General features: G+C 34.6%; 2 protein-coding genes and 1 pseudogene across 2 annotated transcripts; 2 read left to right on the plus strand and 1 right to left on the minus strand.

The window, feature by feature from the left end:
• Nucleotides 1-2,308: 2,308 nt before the first annotated feature.
• LOC132617980 (uncharacterized) lies at nucleotides 2,309-7,766 on the minus strand (annotated as a pseudogene).
• Nucleotides 7,767-12,779: 5,013 nt separating this feature from the next.
• On the plus strand, nucleotides 12,780-18,496 carry LOC132607381 (guanine nucleotide-binding protein-like NSN1). Its single transcript, XM_060321323.1, has 9 exons — nucleotides 12,780-12,924; nucleotides 13,034-13,278; nucleotides 14,018-14,147; nucleotides 14,271-14,444; nucleotides 14,816-15,033; nucleotides 15,881-16,148; nucleotides 16,499-16,678; nucleotides 16,784-16,995; nucleotides 17,664-18,496. Exons 1-9 carry the CDS (start codon nucleotides 12,792-12,794, stop codon nucleotides 18,039-18,041), a joined length of 1,938 nt encoding a protein of 645 aa, XP_060177306.1. The 5' UTR covers nucleotides 12,780-12,791; the 3' UTR covers nucleotides 18,042-18,496.
• Nucleotides 18,497-22,688: 4,192 nt separating this feature from the next.
• Nucleotides 22,689-26,078, plus strand: LOC132607389 (vesicle-associated membrane protein 721). The gene is made up of 5 exons (XM_060321335.1): nucleotides 22,689-23,094; nucleotides 24,545-24,686; nucleotides 24,771-24,891; nucleotides 25,019-25,081; nucleotides 25,611-26,078. The coding sequence occupies exons 1-5, from the start codon at nucleotides 22,905-22,907 to the stop codon at nucleotides 25,755-25,757; spliced, it is 663 nt and encodes a 220-aa protein (XP_060177318.1). The 5' UTR covers nucleotides 22,689-22,904; the 3' UTR covers nucleotides 25,758-26,078.
• Nucleotides 26,079-26,546: the final 468 nt, after the last annotated feature.

Below are 26,546 nucleotides of genomic sequence, written 5' to 3' on the forward strand. Positions count from 1 at the left end.
AAATATTTATTTTTACTTATCTAGTTTAAAGGCTATTTATTATATATCCATGACAATATAAAACATGAGTAGATAAGTTCCAACACCCTGGGGGCGGCGAGGTTGCAGAAGGCATGTCTTAATCTAATTAGGGGAGCAGTTACGGGTGAAAAAAAAATTCTTAGTAGGCGTTGGGCCATAGAAACCAAAACTTTTTCACTTTTTTTGGAATTTTGTAGTTGTAGTCGGAGTTGAAGTTGTGTTTGGCCATAGTTTTTGAAATTGTATTTTTTTGTTGAAATGTACTTGTTTTGGTTGTGAAAAAAGTGAAAAACTTGAACAACAAGTTTTTCTTATTTTTCAAGTTCCAAATACAACTTCTAGTTGTATTTGAAATTTTCATGACCAAACGCTGATTCCGAAAAAAAGTGAAAAAAAAATTCCGAAAAAAAGTGAATAATTCTTATGGCCAAACTGATCCTTAGTACTATAATTAGGGCCTTTGCATGAAACCATAAAGCAAAATAATAATGGTACCTGTTGGATCAATATAAAGCTTCAGTACCTAGTTTTTGCCTTTTTCTTCTTTTCTTTGTGGGGGCTAGACAGGGGCATGGGGCCAATAATGCAGAAATGAACACACACATTAGTTCCTATTTCTCTTCTCTTTTTCTTTGTCTTTTTTTATTCTTTTATTAACCATTCGGTATTCAATGACCTACTTACTGACTCGACTAATTCGAACTAGCGTTGGATAGGTCTACCACGAGGAACGAGGGAAAGCTCTACCTACCGAAAGATTCTCCATTCTCGTGTCTCGAAGCCAAGATCTTTGGTTAAGGGTGAAAGAATTCCAACCATCCCACCAGACTATTTTGTGGATTTGTTGGAGCATCTTGATTCACATGAGTTTCTTTCTCCTTTAATACCTTCAAAAGTGAAACATGAAGCAAGAAACATCTCAAACGGAATTGATAAAAGTAACATCTGCCTTTCTCTTTTTTTTTTTATTTTAATAACTGACAAGTCTTGCATGCCAGCAAGACTGGTAAGCACAGCCTTTTCCATTCATTGATGAGCTGAGCGAACTAAGCATGCATCACAAAATACCATCAGCCGTCATCTTCCATTCAAAGGCTTATCTTGTGGTCCTTCACTCAACAAAAATCTAAATCTTTTATCTTGAGCAAAATTTTGTTCAATGATTCGTCTCTAATTTCAAGAAAAAGCAAGCATAAAGACCAGCTCCTATTCCCATTAGGGACAATTTGAGACTAATTATTTTACCATCTGTTCTAAACTGTATAACCCTAATAATTAGGTCTCCTATGGGAAGTGAAAGATCAAAGTGGGAACAGATTACTTTATGCAAAGTGAAACACTTTGAAATAGTGTGAATTATTTAGTGTGTAAGAAGAAGTTTCTTAGGGATTTGTCCTGTAAAGGTGGTAGACCACAACACATTATCCTTTGAGATTACTTTTGCTTTTTCTCTTATTACGTACCCTTGTCTTGTCCTTGTCTCCAATGTTTGCGTCCATTACTTTCCATAGTAGTACAGTGATTTGTGCAAAGATGCAAGGTGCTAACAATTTGGTAGTTTTATGAGCTGAAGATTCTTTGGCTCCAATCCTGGGGTCTAAGCCAAGAGTGCAAATACCGAGTGCAACTATGAGCTTGACAAATATGGTAGACATCAAAACACATCCATTATTTGTCATACTCATTATCTATGAAAAAAATGAGTAAAATTCGAGACAAAGCGGAAAGGTAGTAACCAGGGATGCTACTGAAATCAAAATGATAAGACTTTAATTATATATAGCAGAAGCTTACAAACTATAGTACTTAAAGTGAGTGGTCAAATGGAAAAAACTTTTTCCTTGTAGCTTGACTAACTCGTTGAGAAAAGACAAAGATGATAGTGCTTTCACTGAGCACTGAGGTTATGGAATTCCAAAAGCTTTGTTTTGCTTTCTTTTTTATTTTATTTTTTCTGTATAATGGTTCTCAGACAACTAAATAAGTTGGGTAAACAATGTTTTAATAAAATCTTACCTTATCAAAAACAATAAGTTGGGTAATAATCTTTAATGATTATAAAAAGTAACTCTGCAGATGAGAGACAGAACAGTACCTTTAGGACTTTCCTTCAACTATTAGTTTCAAGTTTCAACTATTGAAAACAAAACTGAAGAATCCTAGCTATAAATTTTTCTTTGACAATGTTCAGTATTACCGTATTCTTTCTCAATACATGTGTAAGATAATGCAAAAAAAAGAGTTGGAAAGAATTTGTAGCAAACACGAAAAGGAGACTGGCCAGTTCCTAGTTCTTCCACCGCAGTGATTGTCTTATCCCAGTGTAAATAAGCCCCAATGATCTCCCTATCAATTAAACCAGAAAGAATGAGATTGCATCACTCACCTTAGCAATAACAGTTCTCACCAATGGCATTGCGATATCAGCCAATTCAAGGAAAAGACTGTAGTAGTATCTCCTGAAAAGGTTAAGAAACACAGTTAATAAGTTTATTTCCTTTTGGACTTGCTAATGCCTGCACAGGCGAAGAAAATAGGACCTAAAGAGAATTGCAACATATTCATAAATGTAACAAGATAACGAGACTAATAGTAACTAGCATCTGATAACAAGATAACGAGACTAATAGTAACTAGCATCTGATTTTAATTTAAAAGCAGTTTTCACAAGTATTCCAGGATAGACTTATGACCACAAACTGCGATTAAGCTTTGCAATAGTTACATATGCTACATCGACAGCATATGAAACTTCAATACCAACTAAAGCCAGCGTGACAACCTCGATATCCGAAATCAACCATCTCATGATTCAACATTTACAGCCTTAGAACTAAGTTTTTTATATATAACTTTGAACTATATTTCATATTAAAAAATCACTAACTAATATAGTTGCCAACAACGAATCTTTTTAATTTCCCCAATCATCAACGACACTATTCTGGACTCCATTTCTTCGTTTGTACGCTGACACACATTTTTGTCAATAATTTGCTAATTGATCAAAGAGGGAATGCAAGAGACTCGAACTTTTAAGGTACTATCAAGTCCTTGGCTTAGAGCTATACATCTTTTCTTGAATATCTAGAATTGCAAAATGCTACTCTCGAGCACAGAAATCACTAATTTCCTCTTCCTACTGTCCAAATAATCGGTATCAGGTTAATTTTCGGGCTGGATTTGATTTTTGAAGATTAGTGAGTCAAGAACTGGAACAAAAGATTAATTCTTCTAACAATAGAACTTTTATTCTTATAAATGTTAATAAGTAAATATTCTCTTCTAGTGAACTAGTATTCATAAAACGTTATCGTTGGGAAGAAACAAGCAATAACCAAATTGCACAACAAGGTAATAGCGGAAAAAACACTCAAGTCAAAACTTCCCACACTATTTGAACAAGAGAAGCAAACTAATTTCAAGCGCAAACGGATATATGGGCAGAAACTATACCAACAATAAAATACCAAAGCAAGTAAAATAAACCAATTGCAAGAGACACTAATTTTACGTGGAAAAACCCCTTGAATGTGAAGAGGAAACAATCACGGGACCTCCGGCCTACAAAAGCTCCACTAGTAATCAACAAGAGTTACAAGAATGTTCTCCAAATGAATACAACATCAACGCCAAACATGGAGCAACAATACATAAAAGATAGCACCAAAACTAGTGAAGAAAGGAGAGAAATCACCCCCAAAATTGAGCTACTGTTCGTGCTCGAAAACTGGATCTACAGTTAACAAAATCCAATCTTCACCGTTGAAATCCAAGAAACAGATGTTTAGAACCCGCAGTTCAAATTTCAGCACGATCCAACGGTTAACGAATCGGGCAACTCAGTTTGAAGTGGACTGCTATAGCTGATTTTCACTGTGCGAAAATCAACACTTTTCTCTCACTTTATCTTTCTATATGGCTGCTATGAATTCACTCTTGTGTTGATGAAATAAGACCTAGATATTTGGTTGATCGCAACAACATTCAATTGACGTGACACCGGTCTAGAACTTATTACACTAGCTTCTTCCACCAATTAGTAGTTTGATCCTTACTCTTGCTAGATACCTCAACTAGTTAGCATTGAAATGTGCACAAGTCAAACCGATCTTCATACATGGAGACAACTGCTTCCATGTTCTGATGCGACCACTGATGGAGAGCAACCTGTTAAAATAATTTACATTGGGACATTAATCTCAGTTCTTTATAGCATAAATAGTAAAAGCATGTTCCTTCATCCACTGCTGGTGGCTTATGGTTTTAGACTCCAAACCAACTGTAATTCTTACAAAGCAGTACTTTTAACAGCAAAAGGCACGAAGAAGTGATAAGGTCCATGCAACTTCAACTTTTTTATACATAAGCATGAAAAATAAAGAGAGAATTCGGTCCCATAGCATGAAGCATTAACTTACACATGAATACAATAACAAAATACAAGGTGCCCCAAACAAAAGTTAATGCCTCATTGCGTAACTTCTGAAGTGCTCGGGTTGACATTGTACACAAACTCAAATCAAGGTTGTTCAATTCATTTGACATACTACTATCAACAGAAATAAGGCCCACATACATACTGGCAATCCCATCTGCCAACATAATCACCAAATCCTCCAGTACAGAGACAACATGCTCCATAAACAAGCTGTTATCATAAAGTCCATCATTCCTGTCATATTCAGCACTAAAGCACATTAAGGCATCTTTTTCGACAATTTTATTGTCTTAGTCCGGACTGGCTCGAAACTCCGAAGGGACATCCAACCAAACCAATAAAGAGAAAAATGTAACATAGTAACAGATTAGAAGTTCAAGTTCTGTTTCTGTGGAGATACAGTTTACCGCCACTAAGAAAATGTCCATTTGAAAAACAATTCAAATTTTGCACATAGTACAATCAGCGTAGTTAAGCACTCTTCAGTGCGTGTAAGTCCGAAAGCTAGGTAGTGCAAAATAGGCATTTCCGTTTCCATTTTCCGATAGACAACAACACGCTAAGCACCGGCAGATTCTTTCGTGAAGAATATGGCACAGAACAAAACAAAAGATATAGTTAACAAAGTGATATATTAATTGTTAAAAAATGTTAGCAATAAGTATGTTGATGATAAGGAATTGAAATCACAAATCTAGAATAAAAAGCTAGCCACGAATTCTTGAATTAAAACGCAATCTACATCTTTGCATCTGAATCAAAAATTTAAACTAGCCACGAAATTTTACTTTTATTCCCATGACCAGAAGAAGTGATATTACCTGAGAAAACCAAATCTAAGAACACATATCAGTTCTGCATACAGATCATCCTTCCCTGACTTTTTGATATTCATCAGGACATTACCATGTCCATCTAACTTGTCAAACACTATGGAGAGACATTCCTGACAATATAATTGAAAGAAGAGATACCTAAATAAGTCGCATGTAGCAGCATGTTTTCTTTCGTACTTAACAAGAACAGGACATCTTTTTCAAGTAATACCTTGTTGGTTTTGTCATTTTTCAGAAGCAGTTCCTCTTCCAGCCAAGTTACACGTAAAGGCTGATACGAGTTCTTAATGACATCATTATAAATGGTCAAGAAATCATCCTTGCTTAAGGTAGCAGTATTCGTGGAAATACAATCAACCTGGAGAAGTTGCAAAACCATAAGTTAGGACAATGAAACCACCTGCTTGAGTAGAAAGAATGAAAAGGAAAATAGTAAAAGTGAATAATCGTGAGTACTATTCCCCGTTCAAAATCTTACTGGAGAAGTGAAAAAAACAAACTTCCCCTGTCCCATTTATGTGACACGCTTCCTTTTTCACTTTGTTTCAAAAGAACAACACCTTACGCTTAGCAACATAATTATATAGCCACAAAAATGTCACAACATGTTTAAGACCAAAAGCTTCTGGTCTTTAACATAAAGAAATAAGTAATAACGAAAGGGAAAATTTCAGATTATCTCCTTAAACTTCGTGCCTAGTCAAACACCTTCACCTAAAATGGCACGGAGGGAGGAAAAGATAAATTTGAGATGAAATATCATGTACTAGTGCCTCCAGTACCACACAAAAACTAGTATTGACCACAAAAAAAATGACTTAAATATATTGCTTTATAAAAGGACACTTCCTGAACACAACCTTATAAGAATGCAAAGATATGCACCAAATGCATCAATGAAATGGTAGTTAACATCCCTTTATCGTCTATAAGTTTCATTAGAAATTACATTTAAACAGCCTTTTTTTTAATCAAGGAACAACCTTAATATGAGTGATCAACGAGAAGTCTTCCTATTTAAAAAGATCACGAAGCTGTTCGATTCAAATGTACAAAGCAATGATAGAGACAATGCCTGCCTTTTTCTTGGGTAACTGAAAAGATGCCCAAAGTAACCTCAACCTTGAGCCCTGGGCAAGAGCACATAAATTTGAAGGTTGTCTTCCATGGCTTTGTTCAAATTCAACAGGTGTAGCACCAAAGACCAGTTCTTCTTTCGTAGAAGACAGAGAACTCGGGAGTTTTCCTTTCACTACATCCCAGGCAAATTTTGTATCAATGAAATTGACCTTTCTCCTAGCACTGCAATTAAAGGAAAAATAATTCAGCGATAAAAAATTATACGTGAATCAGACCAAGTCAAAGACTGCAAGACACCTAAAGTCAGTCAATATACTACTTGCATCAGTAAAAGGCCTCATCTAATACCGTTCTTACCTACCAGAAAAGGAAGTCCCATCAGTGTCCATGTTTTTGCTTTTGGTCTTTTCTCTAATATTTGAAGGTATTACACCAGCTAGATATGTAAGAAATACACTAGTCATTAGAAGCATTTGATCAATGGCAGGAACCAATTCAGAAGTTACCACCGCATCAGCATCAACAAGAGAAGCGACGGTAAAACCCCTCTTGCAACTGTGCATGTTTGGTCTTTTCATCGAAGTATTTGATGATAGCAAGAGGGATACTCTACAGCTTCCAAAGCAAAATCCCTGAACCAAATATTGCAAGTGATCAGACTACCGCATTAAAAAAATTGTAATGGTGGCTGCTGAACAGCAAAAGAGGAGAACCTATTAAATCAAGAACAATTAAACAACGAGAAGGGCATAGAAGCACCTTTTTTGTGCTTTCCCATCAAGACTAACAACCAGAATACGAAAAGGATAAAAAGGCTTGTGGATAACACAAGCTTCAAGCTAATAAAACTACACATCATTCAAATTAAACCGGAGTTATTCAAGGAGGATATGAGACCTGTGTATCAACATAGCTGAGCTTTTAGACACAAAGAGCTTCTCTGAGAAATTTCCATTGACCAGCAGCCTAGAACTTGATGGGAAGGCCACCTGTCCTACCATCCATAGTTTGCAGTCTTCCCAGTTAGAAGATCCTGTTGCTGGTTCGCATCCTACAAAAGGTCCAACCCGTCTCGGCTTCCAAAGCAACAGCTACATAAGCAACAATCAATAAGAAATTTCGTTCATGTGCCCCAAATATGGTCTGGTCACATGGTACTAAGGGGCAGTAGAGTTTTAGTCATCAGTTAAGAATATAAGAACAATATGATTTCCTACAAATGCAAGAAGAAAACCACGATTATCCATCTTAATTAATGTATGGAAGCCATCTGTTGTCAACAACATACCCAACATGATCCCACATGTGGGGTCTGGGGAGGGTAGTATGTACGCAGACCTTACCTCTAACTTTGTGAGAGGTAGAGAGGTTGTTTCCGAGGAAGCCATCTGTTGTCATTATACACATATATTCAACAAGAAAAACATATTTGCTTTCCGTTTGCCAATAAGTACACTATACACATTTGCCTTTGTAATCTTTGTGCTGATTGGATTTTAACTGTTTATAATCGTTGTGCTCATAAAGACATCACCGTCATTCCCTCTCTTTGAAGAGGAAGGCAACTAAGTAGGTCACTCACTAATCTCGACATCCTGCATCAGATATGACCTGTGCACCTTTATATATAACGTGCACATTGTAACCAGACTTGAGAAAGTTAAAACTAAAGTGTTGAACCCTTCAAAGTATGACATAGGATATGCATAATGAGCTTCAATTCTCTTCCATAGTAACTATAACAGTTCCATTCCCCTTCATATGTTGATTGTACTGATCGCTTAGTGTTTATACTAGCAATTCACTCACTGCAGTTTGCTTGAATTACATAACTAGTTTCTTAAGAAAATTTAGAAGCTCTTATTTAATTCAGAAAGTTGCACAACACAATAAGCTACGCTTAATTTTTCGCCTCATACTGATACACTTACTAAAACAATTATTTTGAGCAACAGAGAGCGGATAGTAAAATGAATTGCCTACAAGTGTAAAGACATAAATGAACTTAGAGCTTAAAACGAAAACGTAGACCTGTGTATATACATAGTTCCAGTATAGTAGGAAATTGTAGCATCAATGAAGGATTCAAAGGAGAAAGTGGTACCTAAATGCACATTTGTGGATCAGAAGTGTGCGCACCTTCATTCAAAATAACCTTTTCTTTACTCTCTGTGTATGTATGTATGTATATCTTAGCAATACAAGGAACAGAAAATAACAGACAGAAAAACCCGAGAAAAACCCTTCCAGTAAAAAGACATTATACTAAATTACTTTACTACTATATAGAAGCATTTTTTTTTTTCCCCTCGCGAGGATTTATAGTGCTTCCACACTTCCCCTCCAGTGTGACTCGAACCCAGGACCTACCGGTCGTGGGTGGAGTTGCTTAACCACTGAGCCATCCCTCACTTGTCCTATATAGAAGCATGGGTTGTCCTCTGTCACCTTAAAAAAAATTATAAGGTGGGCCCCATACTAAAAACACCAAGTAATATAAAAAAAAAAGTGGATTCCATATTAAAAAAAAAAAAAAGCAATGTCAAAAATAAAAAAACGTGCACCCCATATTAAAAAAAATTAAACAATGTTCATGTAATTTCCAAAGTATCCCCATTAAATCAATAATGGTGGATTCATTATCACATGCGTATCAACTCATTAGTGGGAGCAAATGAAATTATTGTACAGTAAAAAACATGAACTCCATATTATTGTTTTTCTTCAAAAGTTTAAGTAATCAAATCATGCAATTTACTTTCTTTTCTTATATTAGCCTGAGATCTAATCTAGATATTTAACTTTTTATTTGTTATTCCACCATGTCATTTATTTGTTATGTTTAGTAAATAAATATATTTAAAATATTTATATTTTAAAACAAGATAGAATTTAATTACTTTTTCATTTTTATTCTTACTCTAATAAATGTGAAAAGAGATTAATGTCGTAAAAGAAAAAATAATATTAAATGGAGATCAAATAATGAATAAGATAAATTAGTTAAATTATAATTCTAATTGACGTTTTCTTAAAAAAACCGTGCAAAAGACAACATGACAAGTAAAATGAGCTAAACCAAGAATATTTACCAAAAATTAAAAAATAGTAGTTCTTTGTTTAAATAGAAAATTAAATTTCTACTTTGTTTCGTTTTAATCATGTAAAATTAATTTAATAATTTGAATTAAAATTATCCAAATCAAAATTTGATAAAAAATAATAATTATTGTTTAGGTCCAATCTACATACATTAACAATAGAATATTTTACACCTTTAAATTAATCGAATTAAAATTCAAAGTATCAACTAATACTTAAATATTGCTATTGTTTTATATCAAAGAGAGGAAAATAGTTTCCTTTTAAACAAATCTTCTCTTTTAAAAAGTATTAATAAATTTTTGCCAATTTTGTATTCGTAGCAAACACTAATATAATAAAATTTTGGATACGGAGCACAAATTACAATGTTATATTAATCGGGTTTTGAACATAGTATATATATATATATATATATATATATATGCATAAAAACAGTGCAAACTTATGTATGTTTATTAGCAATATTATATACTATATATTATCACACCCAAACACAACTACATACACATAGATACACTATAATCTAAAATGTTGGGCTCGTGCGTAGCACAGGCATACGCCATCTAGTAGATAAATAAAAAGATGTGCAAATGACATCTGGTTGGCTGGCGCATAGGTCTCATAGCTATACGAGTGAGTAATCCTGAGGTCGAGAGTTCAAGCCTCTCTCACCCCAACACGTTTTTGTCCTTTCAACCGAATCGGATAGTAATTTCTTTTGTAACCTGTCCCCGCTTTAAATAAACTAGATCTATCTAAAGTTTAATCGACTGATTAGTTTGGGGAAATTCGCAGGAATTCCCTTATTTTGCGGTGGTCTTTAATTTTTTTTCCCTTCGTTAGAGCTCCTTAGTTTCGCGTTCGAACCCCCTCGCTCTATCAAAAAAAATTTTTTAAAAAAATCGCAAGGTAGAGTTTGAATTCGCAAGGCAGAGATTTGCGTGCAAAACTCTGCCTGAATGGTAGAATTTTGCTACCTTCAGGCAGAGTTTGAATTTGCAGTCAAACTCTAACTGATCAGGTAGAGTTTTGAGGCAAACTCTACCTTAAGGTAGAGAAAGTAGAGTTTTGCCTTCAGGCATGCGAGTTTTGCCTTATACCTGAATGCAAAACTCTCCCCGCAGGTTTGCATGTGAGGTAGGTTTTGCAAACTCTGCTTGCAGGTAGAGTTTCAGGGCAAAACTGAGCTTGCAGGTAGAGTTTTGCATTCAAGATTCTGCCATGCAAAATTCTGTCTTGCGAATCCAAACTTCTGCCTTGCAAAATTCATTCTTTTTTTTTTTACTGAACTGGGGTTCGAACCCAGAAGCTTGGAGTATTAGACGAAGGGCAAAATTAAAGACCACCAATTTGAGGGACAAAAATTAAAGACCAGTGCTTTTGAAGGACAATCCGCACAAAAAAAAAATGATTAGTTTTTACCAATAAAGTTAATCCAGTTTTTCCAAATTATTTAACTTGTAGTTGTAGCTATTGTTAGCAAACTTCATACATAACACTATGTGCATCTCATTCGCCTTCTCCTCTTACTTCTTCTTTTTAAACAAGTGAAAATTACCCAAGAGTTTCCAATTGACTCTAACAGCATCAAAGTTCATTGTGCTCTTTCATCCATGTTTGGTTCATTGGCGAAATTTTAGTACGCTTATCAGACTATTTTATTCATCTATTAATGCTTCTATTGGTGCGTGTATTTATAATGAACCATGAGAATGTAAAATTTGTATATCAAGTTGGTTATTAGTTTGTGATTATTTTTTAACAAGGATACCCTTCAGTTTCAGGAGAATTGATTGGGTAGTGCTGGTCTGAGTTGGTGTCATATTGAATCCATAGCTGGGAGCAATGTTCCAGTTATTGTTTAAGACATTCTACTTCTGCATTCTTTCTTGCATTATTCTAATTTTATTCTTAAAATAATAGTAATCATATTAGGTTGTAGATTGTTGACTATTGTCTCGTTCAAAGCTAATAGTTTATAGTCATATAAGAGATGGCTTAATAACCAGATGGTCTCCTAAAGTTACATGTTTTATAAGATAAACATGCATATGAACTTATAAAGTGGCCAAATAAATACTTAAACTTGTCAAAAGCGTATTTTTTAAACACATTTACATTGAAGACCCTGTGCGTAAGGTTCAAGTGTCATTTATGTAGCAAATAAATAAATAAATAATAGTTCATGTAAGAAAATCTAAGCCAACCACGTTTAATTTATTTCCATGTAGGCAAATAATAGTCCAAAGCCATTGTACTCCTAATTTGTTCATTCCCGCGATGTCTTCATTCTCGCGAACAGTTCATTATCAAATTCCTTGAGTTTTAACCACTTCCCTCTAAATGTAAAGTCAAAACTCATCCAAACTTCAACAAAGATCAAGAGAAAATCATGATATTTGAAGACAGAGTATATTGATATTTTTTCCAGCGGTGCACATATAACATATTTGCTTTATTCATTAATAATAACATCAAACGTCTAGAAAAAAGCAAAAAATTCAAGCATGTATTTCTTATTTATAAGAAAAAAAGAGAGCAGTTGTTCACTCTTTTCAACATCATTTTTAAATTTTATTCCTAAGAAACTCAAAAATATTTTGAACTTCTATTTCCTACCTTTGAAAGACGAAATACTATAACAAATTTTGAGAAAATTTAGAAAAAATTTGAATAAGCTATTATAGTAAATTACATTTTATTTTACCAAAATCTAATCAATTTGAGTTAATAGCGTAGAAAGCACATCATTATATTGGATGAGATCTTACCTTTTTTTTTTCTTTTTTTGAGGCGTAAAGGTTAGAAACTAAAGAGACAATTACGCCCACAAAAAAAAAAAAAAAAAAAAAAACAAGTATGCCAAAAAAATTACTGTTATTTTGCTGACTCAGCAATTTTGCAAAAGTTTCACGCGCTCATTCCAAAATACAAAACCCGTGAATTGCTAGGATGGACAAATGCGTTTAAAAATTACATTTTAGACAAGTTTAAGCGTCTATCTAGTCACGTTATAAGTTTATATGTCTATCTTACAAAACATGTCAAGTTTAGGGGGCTATTTAGGTATTAAACCATAAGAGATTGAGGACAATAATGAATTTTTTTCCGAAAATGTTTGAGATTTAGAAAACAAATGTATGAAGTTTACTTGCACAAGTAATATATTAAATTCCAGACAAAAAACTTGAGACATAGATTTTTGGAATTAAACTCTATGTATGTTTGAAGTTGATTTTAAAGTGCCTAAATTTATAAACATCTAACATATATTTTGGTTATGTCTTAAAAAGAAAAATAGGCTATATATGTGTACTTGTACATTACCTATTTTAGGCGCGTATATAGAAGAACTGAACCTTGTTCGGGTCCCTAGTTACTACGACTTCCAAAACCCTACAGCTCTTTCCCTTCAAACAAAGATGGGGAAGCAAAGCAAGAGTAAGCAATTACACTCTATTTATTGATAATATTGATTAAAATTTTCTTTTGATTTTTTGTGTTAAGCTTTTTTTTTTTTTTTTTGTTCACTACTTTTGGGTTGTTGCAGAGAGTAAGAGCAAAAGGGTAACACTGAAGCAGAAGCACAAGATTATAAGGAAGGTAAAAGAGCATCACAAGAAAAAGGCTAAGGAGGCCAAGAAGCTGGAGTTTAACAAAAAGACTAAGGTGGAAAAGGATCCAGGAATACCCAATGATTGGCCTTTAAAGGAACAAGAGCTTAAGGCTCTTGAAGCTCGTCGTGCTCGTGCTCTCGAGGAATTGGAACAGAAGAAAGCTGCCCAAAAGGATAGGGTAATTAAGTTTTTTTTTTTTTTTTCAGTACTGTGGTTCTTTTTGTGTTCCAAATGGAGTAGAATGTATATTGAGGATTGATGCATATTTGTAAAAAAACTAGTTTAGTTATATTCCATGTTTGATTGTTTTCATGTGATGCTTGCTGATGTGTTGGCTTCAATTGAAATATTGAATCTATGTTGGGTGTGTTCAGTATAGAGGAAAACAGAAAAGTTCCCCATTTCCCATGTTCGGCTGGTCAAAAATTTTGGAAAACATTTTCTCTAGGAAAACAAGTTCCTTAAAAATGTGGAAAATGAGTTCCCTTCCACATTGAATGTGTGCCACTAACCCTCCAACACACCTCATCTTTTTCCCAACCCCACTCCATAGCCCCCATCCCCACCACCCCCACACACGTACCTCCACCCTCACCTCCCATAGTTTTGCTTGGAAAACGTTTTCAATAGAAAGCATTTTGCTTCGTTCCGAATACACCCGTTATGGAAATCATACCAGGATTATATAATTCACTAGTGCTCATAGGTTATCTGGCAAGAATAAATTGATTTAAGGATGTTTAATCCATTGGAACACTATCCTTGGAGTGGGTTAGAGACCAAACCCAACTTATAGTTGGAAAAAGTTGTCTCTTTTATTGGATAGGTTCTCTTGCCTGTTACAGTTCTGTTGTTCAACTGCTTTTTTCCTCGTGGTATTTGGGCAGTTGCTTAACTACCATAACATTGGTTTCCAGGCTAAGAAAAGAAAGCTAGGGCTGGTCGAGGATGATGACATGAATGAACTTGCAGACATGGCTTCGGGAGAACAGAATTTTATAGAGGACAGGGGAAACAATGATTCAATTACTTTTGTTAAAATCCGCGGTATGTCGAACCTTTCTTTTCTTTGTTTTTTGTCATGGGTTGGTTGTGGGAGGAAGTGCTAGTGGTTTTGCTTCCTTCTCTCTATTACTCCCTTTGGTATTTTACACTTGCTTATCCATGCAGATAACTCGGAAAGGGCTTTCTACAAGGAGTTAGTCAAAGTTATTGAAGCTTCTGATGTCATTTTAGAAGTGCTTGATGCTCGAGATCCTCTTGGTACACGCTGTCTTGACATGGAAAAGATGGTGATGAGAGCGGGACCTGAAAAACATCTTGTGTTGCTCCTCAATAAAATTGGTATCTCCTTTCTCATTTTATTTATAGCATTGACCTGTATCTACTTGGAACTTTCATTTTAGGGTGAAACCAAGCATAGATAGCTTCTTTCATTTTCTAATACCCACGTATCTGTGCTATTCTAAGTAAAAGGTTATCAGTTGAAGTTCTTGTTTGACCTGAATGAGTCACAGTGACTTATAGAAGCACAAAAGAAGTGGAATTGTTTTTTCGATGATAAAAGTATATTTGTGGATAAATCTGTATATATTTGTATCTCCCCTTCAAACATCCAAACTGCTAATTTGTACACCATCTAATATGAAAGTTTGACGTGTTATGTTTAGATGTTCATAGGGACATCATTATTTATTTTTTGACTTTGTATTCAGATCTTGTTCCTCGGGAAGCCGCAGAAAAGTGGCTGAAGTATCTGCGAGAGGAATTACCAACAGTTTCTTTCAAGTGTAGCACCCAAGAACAGAAGTCAAACCTGGGCTGGAAGTCTTCCTCAAAGTCTGGAAAGACCACAAACCTTTTGCAGACAAGTGATTGCCTTGGAGCTGAGAATCTGATAAAATTGCTCAAGAATTATTCACGAAGTCATGAGGTACTTCTAGGATCAATTTCTTTATTGGGTTCTCACCTATTTATCTTGCTGCTCAGTTCTGGAATAAGCGTTTGAACTTCAACTGCTATGTTTCATGCACAAACTGTCTTCTCATGCTTCAAATTTGGCTACATGCGCAAACTCAGCCACATTGATTCTAATCTGGCTTTCAGTGTCAATCAAGTTCACTGTTCAATTCCACTCTAGAGGATTCCTGATACTGCAGGCCCCATCCAAATGTGGAATTAAGACCAGCTAGGCAAAGCTTACATTGGTGGGATTCATAGGTGTTGTTAAACTTGCATCAAGTTGGGGTTTGCAACAACTTGTATGTCGATGTAGAAATTAGTATGAGATGTAGAGAACCGTAATTTGTTTTAAAAGACAGCTGTAGCAGCATTGGAATGAATTGGCCCCGAATAGGGAAAAAGGGATATTGAGGATCATATAGTTGACCCAACTTGTTCGGAATTGAAGCATATTTGATGATTGATTTTCAATATCTACTAGCAGATTTCCATAGGCTCGAAGAGCCCCATATGCTGCACCTGTAGATGGACATAGTTAGTTGCCGCCATCTAATAGCTGTCTTAATTCTTTCCATGCTACGCTGAGTAATCCCATAATAGGGGTGGCATTCTTTTCTCCATAAATTTCTTTGCTTCCTGGGTGTCTGGGGAAAAAGGACAGGAGAAAATAACATAAGGAAATTTAGCCTACTTCATAGGACTTTGGTGCATGGGCAAGGAATTAACCTACCTGTCTTTTATCAATGTTGATTTCATTTTGTTGCATTGTTTGCTTTCATTATTCTGGTGGCACGCTAATGCTAAGTTACTTGTTGCAGATCAAAAAATCAATTACTGTCGGTGTCATTGGTCTGCCAAATGTTGGTAAAAGTAGCCTGATTAATAGCTTGAAGAGATCTCACGTAGTCAATGTTGGTGCTACACCTGGATTAACAAGATCCATGCAAGAAGTCCATTTAGATAAGAATGTTAAGTTGTTGGACTGCCCTGGGATTGTGATGCTTAGGTCATCATCAGAGAATGGTGCAGCTATTGCTCTTCGAAATTGCAAGAGGATAGAGAAGTTAGATGACCCAGTTGGTCCTGGTAACTAGATTTGGTTTAGCATCTTTTGCATTACTTTTATGTCTACTCTCTCCGTCCCAATTTAGTTCGGATTTCGAGAGTCAAACGAGTTTTTCTTTGACTGCGATCTTTTCATATGCCTTTTAAATATTTTGAATTGTTAATTATTGTGATTTATAGTACTTTTTACGTAGTTTTCCAATATGTAAATTTTATTTTAAAAAACTTAAAAGATTCTTTATCTGAATTCACGGTCAAAATTAAGAAGTTTGACTCTCGAAATCTGAACTATGACACATAAATTGGGACGGAGGGAGTATTTCAATGGTAGATTGATGTGGCTGACTGTGCTTGTACTGTTGGTTGTGCAGTAAAGGAGATACTCAAATTGTGTCCGGCCACGATGTTAGTAACTATATACAAGGTTCCTAGCTTTGATTCAGTGGATGACTTCCTTCAGAAAGTTGCTACTGTTAGGGGTAGGCTAAAAAAGGGTGGAATTGTTGACGTTGATGCTGCTGCAAGGATTGTTCTGCATGACTGGAATGAGGGTATGCGTGATAACTGTTAATTTTCCTCCAGGAAAATTTGAATTTGAAAAAGACAGTATTTCTATGCACATGCTAGTAGTTTGATATCTGTTAAACACATTTCAGGGAAAATACCATACTACACTATGCCCCCGTCTAGAAACGAGGGGGAGCATTCAGAGGTAAATATAGTTACAGAACTCGGGAAAGAATTCAATGTCGATGAAGTCTATGGAAGTGAATCCTCAATTATTGGAAGCCTCAAATCAGTCGATGATTTTCACCCAGTTGAAGTTCCGTCAAATCGCCCTGCTAATTTTGACGAGACCATGGTAGAGGTAAGTTTCCTTTTAGACTTTCTTTTCTGATCAGCCCTTTTAGATATTTTTCTTAATGTTCTGTGGACTGGTTCACTTGCTATGCAGAAATGTTTCCACCAGTACTCATTACGTACAAATAGTCCTGAATGTACAAATGAGATTGATCATGAATGAAATAAATCAGAAGTAGCATAATTAGAGTTTGTGGAACTTCTTTTCATCGATAATTTTTTATTTTGATAACTGTGGTGTCCGGCCCATCTTGCGCGCACCTCGACTAATTCCACGGGATACCTGTCCCACCAGCAACAGGTACCAGGTAACTCGGTCCACCAAGGCTAGGATAGATAGGAAGAAATCACCTAGTGTTTTTTTGTCTCTGCTGGAATTTGAACCTGAGACCCCGTCATTGACCACTAGGCCACGCCGTTGGGTGCTTCATCGATAATTATCTTGCAGGTTTCTGTTTTTTAAGAACTTAGCTCTCAGTTAAAAACTTATTTCTTTCTTTGAAAAGTTTTTCAGCATAAGAGCACCTAAAAAAGAAAGAAAGAAAAATAATACAGAGCAGGAGCTCTTGAGCCCAAGTTTATCAGATGTCAGCTTTCTTGCATTGTTATGCTCTAACTCACCCAGGTCTGAACAAGTTGTTGCATCTATCAACGAAGTGTTCTTTTTAACTGCAGGACAATCTGGAGCAACCGGTGACTCAGAGTAGTAATGCGATGGATAACCTTGTTAATGATGACAAAGATCAGGTAATGGGTGCAGGAGAAGATGATGCAGGCCGGACAAGTGGCAAGAATGCTAGTAGCAGACAAAATGAGAAGTTATATACTGAGGAAGGCATGCTAAATACCAAACTTAGAAAAGCTGAAAAGAAAAGGAGGAAGAAAGACAAAACCTCTACTAACAGTGATATGATGGATGGTGATTATGACTTTAAGGTAGATTATTTAAAGAAGGAATCCATCATGGATGATGCTGAGGATGATGCAATAACTGATGAAAGCAAGAAAAACAGATTTGAGCTACCATCTGGGGTTGAGTTGGATAATGAATGAAGATATAGGAGTATGTCACAACGAATTGTCTTTTTTGATGGTGGATAGTCACCATCCCTTGAAGTAATTGAAGGGCGTAAAGATGCAGATTTGACCCGCACTTTCTTTCTTTTACTTTAAATAGAGAAAGTGGTGGCACTTGTACTAGTGAAGCATGCGTGCTTGCATCCGTGGCGCGGAAGCTGGCCCGAGCTCCACCGTGTCATCTAGAAGGGAATTCTCTTTTTTGATTGGATCTCATAGTTGAGACTTGAAGTATTCATTTGTCTGGTAAAAAAATTGATTAAATTTTTCCTTACAACTACACTAAATGAAGGCAATTTTATTTTCAGGGAAGTTCTCTTGTATATATGTATCTTGTTTTTGCTGCTAAGCAGAGTGACGTATCTTGTTTTTGCTGCTAAGCAGAGTTTGTCACTTGAGAAATCTATAAAGGGAAAAGGATTCAAGAAACATATACTTGATAGTTGCAGAAGAGAACAGTTAGCTTATATGAGAAAATGGTACGTTCGTTTGACATTCAATACTTCTATTTATCTTCAGAGCAGTTTCACATACTAAGTATGAAATTCAAGACATGTTCTGAATTCATAATTGGTTTGCATAAACATCGGATACGACGAAGTTTGTACTAATTTTTAATGGGTGATATTGGAGATCTATTTAAAATATTTTACGGGACAGCATAGAAGATTATTAGGATAGATAAAGCTCTTTTCTTGTACATTGTTTATAATTACTTAAATACAAGTTCTATTTTATTATTTTTTCCCCCTATTTTGACACTGTTTAGTACCATCCAACATTGGATCTCACGATGAAAGATATGTTCTGGACCAGCTATTACAGGTAGGCACAAACTAGTTAGGCCATCGTTATCACATATCAAACATTCATCAAAACATTTCATTTAATATTTTTGATTGCTTAGAAATGGAGTAATTTGTTGGTTCTGGCAGTTAGTTGGGATCCAATAAGCTGGTACTTCAATTCCATTTCGGTTGCAGCTGTTAGCATAATATCAACTTCCCACTTTTTGTCTAATCCACATTGAACTACTGAAAATTCATTACTAATCCTATTTTAGCGACAGATTAGAAAAAATGCTTTGCTACGAGATGTTTAGCAACATATTAACGACGAAGTTCGTAGTTAGTTGAGAGCAAACTCATTCAAGATATGGAGTTCAATTTTCAGTCTCAATTCAAACAACTATTTCAAAATTTACATATTTAGAAATTCAACCGAACCATAATAACATATTCAAACTTGTGATACTATGATTCAAAACTGGACTAGGCCATTTTTCAGAGAGTTGACATTGGCTTTGGTGACCGAATCAGCAGTGAAATGACACTATTCTCATGAAGTCTTAATAAGTGGCTAACAATTTCCTAATAGGCTATGACGTAGTCATAAATATATCTTGGGTTAAATTGACACTAAAACAACAAAAGAAAGAATGTCAAAGGGATTAAAAAAATTACTTAAAGACGTGTTGTGTGTATGTATAAGATATACGTTTAATATTACACATTCGTATAACTTTCAAAGTCGACTAATTAATAGTTGGGGAAAAAAGTTTGAGCTCTTCAAACTTGCAAATCCTTTGTAGTTTGTGCCCACTCTGAAATGAAAACGAGTACTAAAAAAGAAATGAAGAAACGAACTCAAATTTATTACACAGGCTTTGTGATTTTGGGATAGTAAATAATGGCGTAAACCAAAAACTAGAGAAAAGTTAATAAGAAAATAGTGTGTTCAAAGACGATTGCTTCAAGATCAATGAGGTGGTCAGGGTGTAAAAAGTCTTTCAAATTTGAGAAGATATGTTCTGTTTGACTGAAAATAAAGCACGCGGTAAATCGTATTTTGTCAAATGCGATTTACAGATTTCATTTGTTTGATCAAGCTCTATGCAGGCTAGAAGCACTTTTTTTCTTCAAAAAGTATTTTTTTTCTTCGATTTAAGGTATGTGGCCAAAACAAAAAAGTGTTATTGAGGAGTAGCAGAAGCATAAAATTATTATTTTTAAGACAAAAATATTCATACAATAAATACATACTTACCAAATATATCTCTCATTAATTCATTAATTTCTAATTATACATATTTACGTATAGCAACTCATTTTGATTCCTAATTAAGATCTCTTTTTTTTTTTTTAGATTTTTTTAAAATTACATAGTAAGGGAAGGGGAAATGAGGGAGGGGATTACAATGTGGGGATTCGAACTCTCACTAACAAGGTGAAAGTTCTGGTAACCAACCAACTGAGCTGCTAGATCCCAATTTAGATTTCAATACATTAAATGTTTCAAATAAAATTACAATTACTTAATATTCCTGTTACAATTACAAAGTTGTATTTATATATATTTTGAATTTTATACTGCAGATATAATTCATTTCTTGTCCAAAAAAATAGGCGTTTATTTTTCTTTTGATCTTCGAGCAAACTTATTACTCTTTTTGTACTTAAAGAATGACAATGTTAATTTGCTTTGTATTGAACATATTTTTAAATTTTAATTAAATAAAGGTAAAACTTAATTAGTCTTTCGTAATAGATTTTTAAAACAATTTCTCTATAAAATAATCTTAATAGTAAACGTTCATTGATACTTGTCATTTTTCGTAAAAACACTGAAAATACTTTTTTTAAAAGACAGCCAAACACAATCTGCTTATCAAAAACACTTTTTAAATAAATTAGCCAAACACAAACCGATTCTCACCAGATGTACTTTTTTTAAAAACATTTCTGAAAAAAAAAAAAATCTTCTCAAAATAAGCAGCTTTTCGCCACTTGACCAAACATGCTCTAAATAAATGCAAAACACGCAATAACATGCAGAATTACGTTGTAAGTAGAGGTTTGACCGCAGTAGTGGAGTATATTTCTCATCATTTTCTATTTTCAACTATGAAAAATAATTCAGAGGGGTATCCTATTTCTTAAATCCATTGCTATATTTATTCTTAATATTTTCCATTGTCTCATAGTTGTAACAAAATCAAAAAGAAGAAAATGACAAAGAGAACAGAAAGTCTTTGTGAAATTTTTCTAGCAATGGAAGAAAGAACGAAACGAATGAGAGAACATAAACAAATCAGCTTAACTTTGTGATTTATTAGCAATAGACGACTTTATTTCAAAACAACCAAATAGTTTGAACTTAATTCAATTCTCTCCTTTATTTCATTGTATATTTATATCAAAGTCAAAATCAATCGGCTTTTAACAATTATGATTATTGTATGTACATATACGTAACTTATGAATTTAGGTATTTCCGTTTCACATTGTGCAGATAAGTAAAAACCAGCGAAGGGTCCCGTACGTTATTTCCGATGGAAACGCAAGGTTAGTTTAACAACTACGCCCACAAAGCACAAGGGTCCCTTAATTATTACTACTATTAAATCTTAATTTTGATCCTTCTAATATTTGATAAAATAAATTTTAACCTTCAACAGATCAAAATATATATGTGGTTTATTTATTTTTATATTTGAACTATTTTTCAGAATCATCTTACCTTCAAAAATGAAGTAATAACACAAACTTATCGGAACAAATAAGTAATTAAGTAGTGAAACAATTGTATATTTGTGAATATTCACTTGCAAAAAGATCAACGGCACACATTTAAATTATAAAAATTTAAATGTGCTAAGTCAAATAATATAATATTAAATCTAAAATTCAGATGTTCAAAAATTATTCGACAAATAGTGTACTCCCTCTGTTCCAATTTAAGTCTTACTTTTGTAGGGATTGAAATAACAGGGCTTCCTGCAGAAGCTACTAATTGCAAATTTGAACGACGATAAGCCAGAGGACAAGAAAAGGTATACTAAAGACGCATAATACTTTAATATTATTTGGTTAATTGACCTACATAAAAAACAAATATAAAAGAAAGCATAAAAACTTATGAGAGAAAAATCTCTCCCTAAACAAGACTCCTTTAGAAATTACATTGTGAATGTTTTTTTTTTTTTTTTGTGTGTATTCTATTGTATGAGAGCATTCTTCAAATATATAGAGGTCTAAAATCTTTTCCTCCAAAAAAAGAACTAGCCAAATATGAAAGAAAATTATATTTTCCTTTCAGAAAAAGTAAAGTAATTATGGTTATACTTTGACTTTTCTTCAAAAGAAAAGTAAAAATTCCAATATGGTAAGAAAATCAGGGCAAAATCCTAAAAAATATTTCTTTTGATCTGTCTCTTTCTATATTTAGTAAGTTTTCTAATTCCAACATTGTACATGACAAGTGTAAGATTACAAAATTTAAAAGACTATATACATTTTTTTTATTTAAGATCACAAGATTCAAAAGTCTAACTATAATTTTTAAATTTTGTGCCCAACAAACTAAGACATTCAAATCGGGACAGAGGAACTATTGCATAAATTGGCAATTCTTTTCATGTCAACATGTTAAGTATAATCTTGATTAAAGTTTAAATCTCGATGACCAAAAAATATCATATAATTTGAAGGTCAAAGGTATAAATAGACCTCTCAATTTTATAATTTAAAGCAGATATAACTCTCGTTAAAAAAATAATTTATATATACCCTTGTAACGGGCAGGGTATATTTGTCCCTAATTTGAATGTGGGTGAGTGCCTTTTTATAAACACAGCTGGACAATTTCTGGCGTGTATGTATGTGCATAGCGGTAGCCTTTTCTCAAAAATCAAATCAAATCCATCGTCCCCGCATATCCACGCCTCTTTCTGCTTTCGTACACCTCCAGATAAATAGACCCCCCCCCCCCCCCCCCACATACTTTTTCGGTGTTTCCTCTGGAAATATCTAGGGTTTTTGTTGCTTCTCAAGGAAAAAAATGGGGCAACAATCGTTGATCTACAGCTTTGTTGCGCGAGGAACAGTTATTCTCGCTGAGTATACTGAATTCACTGGAAATTTCACAAGTATTGCATCCCAGTGCCTACAGAAACTTCCTGCTTCAAATAACAAGTTTACTTATAACTGTGATGGACATACTTTTAACTACCTCGTTGATGACGGCTTCAGTGAGTTGTTTTTTTTTTCTCTCTGTTTGTTGTGATCTGTGAGTAGACTGTTTTTGTTCTGATCCGTTAGGTATGATTATATGATTTTTTTGATCTGATTCCAGTTCAAATTTTACGATCAGTTACATTTTCATTTGAATTGCTACTGCTTTCCGAGTGTGCGGTGTGCTTTGTTGTTTTCTTCTGTGTGTTTGTTTATTGTGATCTGTAAGTCGACTGGTTTTATTTTTTATTTGATCGGTTATTAATGATTTATTGCTTTTTTGATGATTCTAGTTCAAATTTAACGATGAATTGCTACTGCTTTCCACGTGTGCGTTTGCTTTGTTTTTCTGCTTCTCTATCTCGGCTCCTCTATATTTAATGTTGACTGTGTTAGATCTTAGTCAAATACTGATAAGTGATAGGTTTTGTGGCGTTGAGTTCGAATTGAAGCGGAATTTTGGTTAAAATCTCTTTCATTTGTGAACTAATATGAGAACTTTATTTTTAATTAGAGGATAAGTGGACTGGTTTTTATCTGATCCGCTATTCGTGATTATCTGTTTGTTTGATCTGAAAATGCTTCTAGTTCAAATTTAACGATTAGTTCTATTTTCGTTTGAATTACTACTACTTTTCCCGTGTGTGTGTGTTTGTTGTTGTTGTTGTTGTTGTTCTCTGTCGAGTCTACTGTATCATGTTGACTGTGTTAGATCTTAGTCAAATACTGAGAAGTGATCGATTTTTTGGTGTTGTGTTCGAATTGAAGCGGAATTCTGGTTTAGATCTCGTTCATTTTGTTTATTATTGCAAAAACTGATAAGTGATCAATTTTCTGGTGCTGAGTTCGATTTGAAGCGGAATTTTGGTTTAGATCCCTTTCCTTTTGTGACCTATTTAATCAGAATATGAGAAGTTTGTTTAGTCGGAAAATTAGAGGATAAGGAATTGTATCGAAGATCCTCTAATCATCCGCTGTGCCTGTGTTTTCTTGAATCACTTTTTTGTAATTTGGTCAGTTTGGTGTTCTTTATTACAATCTGCAGATATTTGCCGTTTCTTCGTTTGCTTAGCAGTGCAGGTGACAATGCTGTCAATGCATCTCTGATTCATTATGTTGATATCTAATGCTTGGCTTTCTACATTGTCTTAAGATAGATACTTAATTTTAATTTTTAGTTACCTTCGACTTTGAGAAGGCACCCAGGCTTGATTGCTTGTTTAATTTGTGCTCTTCCTGCAAGTAAATCACAAAATTAGACAAAAATGCAAATCCTGCATAAGCCACCTAAGTTTAGCATGTGAAACGCTTTGTAAAGTATTTATTTTCTTAGGATACTGGTGTGCATTTACCTCTGTACTTAGAATCATGACTGCTATCTGACAATCTGATATGAATGCGCCATTGTCATTCTGTTGTTTGTTTTTGGCATTTGTAACGCTAATGGGTTTTATTTTCTACAACCAGCATACTGTGTTGTAGCTGTGGATACTGTTGGTAGACAGGTCCCAATTGCATTTCTGGAGAGAGTTAAGGATGATTTTACCAAGAAATATGGTGGAGGCAAAGCTGCTACAGCTGTTGCTAACAGCTTGAACAAGGAGTTTGGGTATTTTTGCTTTTCCCTTTTAATTCTCTACTTCTCTCCTTTAGTATGAACACTGATATCCCAAGACCATGATTATTACTACAGGCCCAAAATGAAGGAGCAGATGCAGTACTGTGTTGATCATCCAGAGGAAATCAGCAAGCTTGCAAAGGTGAAGGCCCAGGTTTCAGAAGTTAAAGGTGTGATGATGGAAAATATTGAGAAGGTAGAGCATATTCCCTCTGTATTTCACTTTTGTTTTAGAAGACTTGATGTCCTGATGTGGGATTAGAAAGCATTCAGAGTTTAAGAAACTGTATTGCAGTTTGTTAATGAGAATTGTGGCCTTGCAGGTCCTGGATCGCGGGGAGAAAATTGAACTTTTGGTGGATAAAACTGAGAATCTTCGCTCACAGGTTTGAATGCTGTGGAATTCTTGTCTTTTGGTGGATAAAAACTGTTCAATTTCCTGATTCTAAAAAAATTGAAGCACATCCCGATTGCCTGCTAGTTTTAGCAAATTGGAAGTGGTGTAGAAATCTCCAGTCCTTTACTGAATTTGATATAGTAATGATGCATCTGCACTTCGTCAGGTGGTATCTTTTGATATACACTGTTGAACAACAATTTGCGATCGTTGTTCAATATTTTTATGTTTTTGCTAATAATCGTTAATCACTTTGTCTAAACTGTTGTGAAATCCGTAGGTCATATTCAAATGCTACGATCTTCTTCTTAAATTGTAGTAGCAAACTGTAGGATTATGAGTTAATTTGCTCCTGCGGTTGGAATTTGGAACCCCTGAATTGGTGCATCATCACACCTTAAGTTGTATCCTTTTCCCCTTTCATCATCTGACTCGTATCTGCTTTGTGTTATTGCTTACTCGTTTATTTTCATTTGAACAAGAATTATCGGGGTTTCTGAAAGTGTATTATATTGCAGGCACAAGATTTCAGGACAACAGGAACAAAAGTGAGGAGGAAGATGTGGTTGCAGAACATGAAGATAAAGCTTATAGTCCTCGGCATCATTGTTGCCTTGATTCTGGTCATAATTCTTTCAATATGTCATGGCTTCAAATGTCACTAATTGGGTCCTTTTTTTTTTTTTTTTTTTTAAATCACGCTGGTTATTGAACTAAAATTCTTAATATTTCTAGCAGTAGAATGCCCGTTCCTTGTAATTCTATTTTTTTTTTTTTTTTGGGTGATACATTTTGCTCTATGCTGTGGTGGTGTGATGAGCAGTGCCTGTCATAGCTTGTCATGATGCTGAGAACTGACTATACTGCTAAAAGCTTCTCCTTGGGAGCTCATTAGGTCATGCAATTCTTCACGTGAATTAAACTTTGCGAGATTCAGAAATTGAAGGTCCCAGTGGAAATAGTACATATTTTGCATTTTTTGTCCTCGCTTGAAGTGCTCTTTTTTCTGCCTGCCATTTACTAGACAATATCAATCAAGTAGTATGTATTTGTGGTGCTACATTTGGGATTTTTTCGAAAAGTATACCCCAAGCTGCAATGCCCATAATGCATCCTTTTTCGGTGTTGGGGAGGCTGTTTCTTGTTTTGTATTTTTTTGAATGCTTAAACTTTCTTTTTCAAATATAGAGGAATTTGGACATCTTTATGCTTAAACTTTCTTTTTCAAAAATATAGAGGAATTTGGAATTCTTTTATTTACCTCTTGTTTCTTGTTAATGGTTATCTTAATATTAGTGCAGTTTTGAGTTAAGCTCCGTACGTTAGTGAAAACAAGTTGAATGCACTTCATGCATGGTATGATGTTAATAACGGTACCTCTCTCGGTTTGTATTGTATCTTATGTTCTATCACGATTAACTGCCAAACACTGATCGAATAACTAACTGCACTTC

This window comes from Lycium barbarum, chromosome 1 (assembly GCF_019175385.1).
Source record: "Lycium barbarum isolate Lr01 chromosome 1, ASM1917538v2, whole genome shotgun sequence".
Lineage (NCBI taxonomy): Eukaryota > Viridiplantae > Streptophyta > Magnoliopsida > Solanales > Solanaceae > Lycium > Lycium barbarum.